General features: G+C 45.4%; 1 protein-coding gene across 2 annotated transcripts in view; it reads left to right on the plus strand.

Annotated features, from left to right (window-relative positions):
* Positions 1-2,500, plus strand: part of tgfb2 (transforming growth factor, beta 2) — a 38,143-nt gene that overhangs the window by 23,560 nt on the left and 12,083 nt on the right. For both annotated transcript variants that reach the window (XM_076280168.1, XM_076280169.1), the window contains one exon: positions 923-1,086. In XM_076280168.1, coding sequence (XP_076136283.1) covers positions 923-1,086 — 164 coding nt within the window. The remainder of the gene's footprint in view (positions 1-922; positions 1,087-2,500) is intronic.

Here is a 2,500-nt window from a genome sequence, read left to right on the forward strand (position 1 = left end):
CACTCCGGAAAAAATCCACTTAAGGTTAAAAGTTGATTTTTTGCTGGAGTGGGTCTTTAAAGCCAAGTGTAAACAGGGTGACCTTTAACCTCTAACCCTCACTTTCTCTCTCCCTCACCTTCCTCTCCATCCCCCCTTTCCTTTTTCACTCACTCTCCCTCCATCCCTCCATCTCTGTCCTCCTGTGTCTCTCCCTTACTTCCTCACCCAGTGACTGTAGTGAGCATGGACGGCATGACATCGTCATGCACCTGCACTCTGAAGGGATGAGGCCAAAATTGGTCGGCCATATTGGCAAAATTGGAGCCAGTCAGTGCTGTAAGTGCTTCCTGGAGCCAGGGTACAGCACATAGAAAAATCGGTCAGCTGATCTAGTTCCTTCTGGTGGCTTCGCTTTAGTCCGAGTGCACACTGTTCATGCTTGTCCAGTTATTGGTCTCACCCTGGCTGTCTCTCTCCCTTCCCTCTAGGGCTGCACAATTATCACAATCACAACCACCACCTGAACCAATGCAATTATCTAATCTCAAAGGCTACAATTAATCTTGTACGGTTAATCTTGTCACAGTTATGATTTTTATATACAGTGAAGCTCACCAATCAGGAGTGCTGTGCTTATCCTGCACTAGATTTGCTCACCATTCAGAAGTGGCACAACCTATAGAGACATTTGGAATTTTTAACTGAATCTTGACATTGACATTTAAAAAAAAAAAAGCATATAGCAAATTGCAATCGCAATATCTGTCAGAAAAATTCCAATTGGAGATTTTTCCCAAATAGTGAAGCCCTGCTTCCCCCTCCTTCTCCTTTTCCCTCTCTCTTTCAATGTCACTCTCTCTCACGCACACACACACACACACACACACACACACACGCACATTCTCTAACAGACCCTCCCTGTGTGTAATTGTTTTTGTAGACGTCATCTCTCCCACGCACTACAACCGCTACTTCAGACGCCTGAGGTTTGACGTGAGCTCCATGGAGAAGAATGCTTCGAACCTGGTGAAGGCTGAGCTCAGGGTCTTCAGGCTGCAGACCCCCAAGGCCCGCGTCTCAGAGCAGAGGATCGAGCTCTACCAGGTACACCTATACCCCAGTACCAAGAGGGTGTGTGTGTGTGTGTGTGTGTGTGTGTGTGTGTGTGTGTGTGTGTGTTAGAGCCCTGCCCAGACTGTCAGTATGTGTAAGGTTGTCTGTGACAAAACACACTTACAGCATTTATTTGTGTGTGTGTTTGTTTGCGTAGGTGTCTGTATCTGTATCAAAGTGCAGCAAGCCAAGGCATCCAAGATGTGTGTGTTTGTAAGTTAGGCACCTGCGTATATGTGAGTGAGGTTGCTATCTCTCTCAGTGTGTCTGTGTGTCTGTGTGTGTGTGTGTGTGTACAGTGTGTGTGTGTGTGTGTGTGTGTGTGTGTGTGTGTGTGTGTGTTATAGCACAAAAATGGTTGTACTTATTTATGGTAGCCTGGGACATGTTCATAGACTCTGTGTTAGAGGATTGCAAATTGCTGGACTTAACAAGACAAAATCTAAGCAAATAGCCAAATACTGCTCTGTGTCAGCCATCATAGGCAGTCTGCATGTATGGAGAAGGCGGTGCCATCTCTACCCCTGATAATATGTATTTATCCACTGATTTAGCTGATCATATGTATTTATCCACTGATTTAGCTGATAATATGTATTTATCCTGATTGAGCTGTAAAGCTGGAAGCACTTGCACAGTGTTTGTGTTGCTGTGTGAGACACAAATGGGCTCTTTATTAATATTTGGAATGCTGTGTTGTTGTAATCAGTATTGGTCATCCCAAATAAATGAATTATGTCTGCGTGTGTGTGTGTGTGTGTGTGTGTGTGTGTGTGTGTGTGTGTGTGTGTGCGCATGTGCGCGTATATGTGAGTGAGGTTGCTATCTCTCAGTGTGTGTGTGTGTGTGTGTGTGTGTGTGTATGTGTGTGTGCATGTGTGTGTGCATGTGTGTGTGTGTGTGTGTGCATGTCTGTGTGTGTGTGCGTATATGTGAGTGAGGTTGCTATCTCTCTCAATGTTTAGCCACAGATTTGCCTCAAAATGAATTGAAGTTTAATTTCATGCAAGCATAAACCCACCAGCACCTTATAAAAGTCGTTCTGCAATTTGCACAGCTTCAGTTGCAGTGTATATTGTGCTTAATCCAGCCTGCAGCAGCTGGGAGAAGCTGTTTAGTTTGTGTGTGTGTGTGTGTGTGTGTGTGTGTGTGTGTGTGTGTGTGTGTGTGTGTGTGTGTGTGTGTGTGTGTGTGTGTGTGTGTGTGTGTGTGTGTGTGTGTGTGTGTGTGTGTGTGTGTGTGTGTGTGTGTTACATGCGCTTTGGGTGTAGTTTGACTGGGGAGCAGTAGCTGTATTCGTTCTCACACAGTAAATCATGTCGGGAGTGTCTTGCTGACGGCTTGGATGAGTCTGTTTACACTCTCCCTCTTCAGCATACTCTAAAACCACATGTCCCCTCCTCAC

This window comes from Alosa pseudoharengus, unplaced genomic scaffold (genome assembly GCF_046254945.1).
Source record: "Alosa pseudoharengus isolate Yale_2024_CS ecotype anadromous, Long Island Sound unplaced genomic scaffold, YU_APseudo_1.1 YU_APseudo_1.1_scf_12, whole genome shotgun sequence".
Classification (NCBI taxonomy): domain Eukaryota; kingdom Metazoa; phylum Chordata; class Actinopteri; order Clupeiformes; family Clupeidae; genus Alosa; species Alosa pseudoharengus.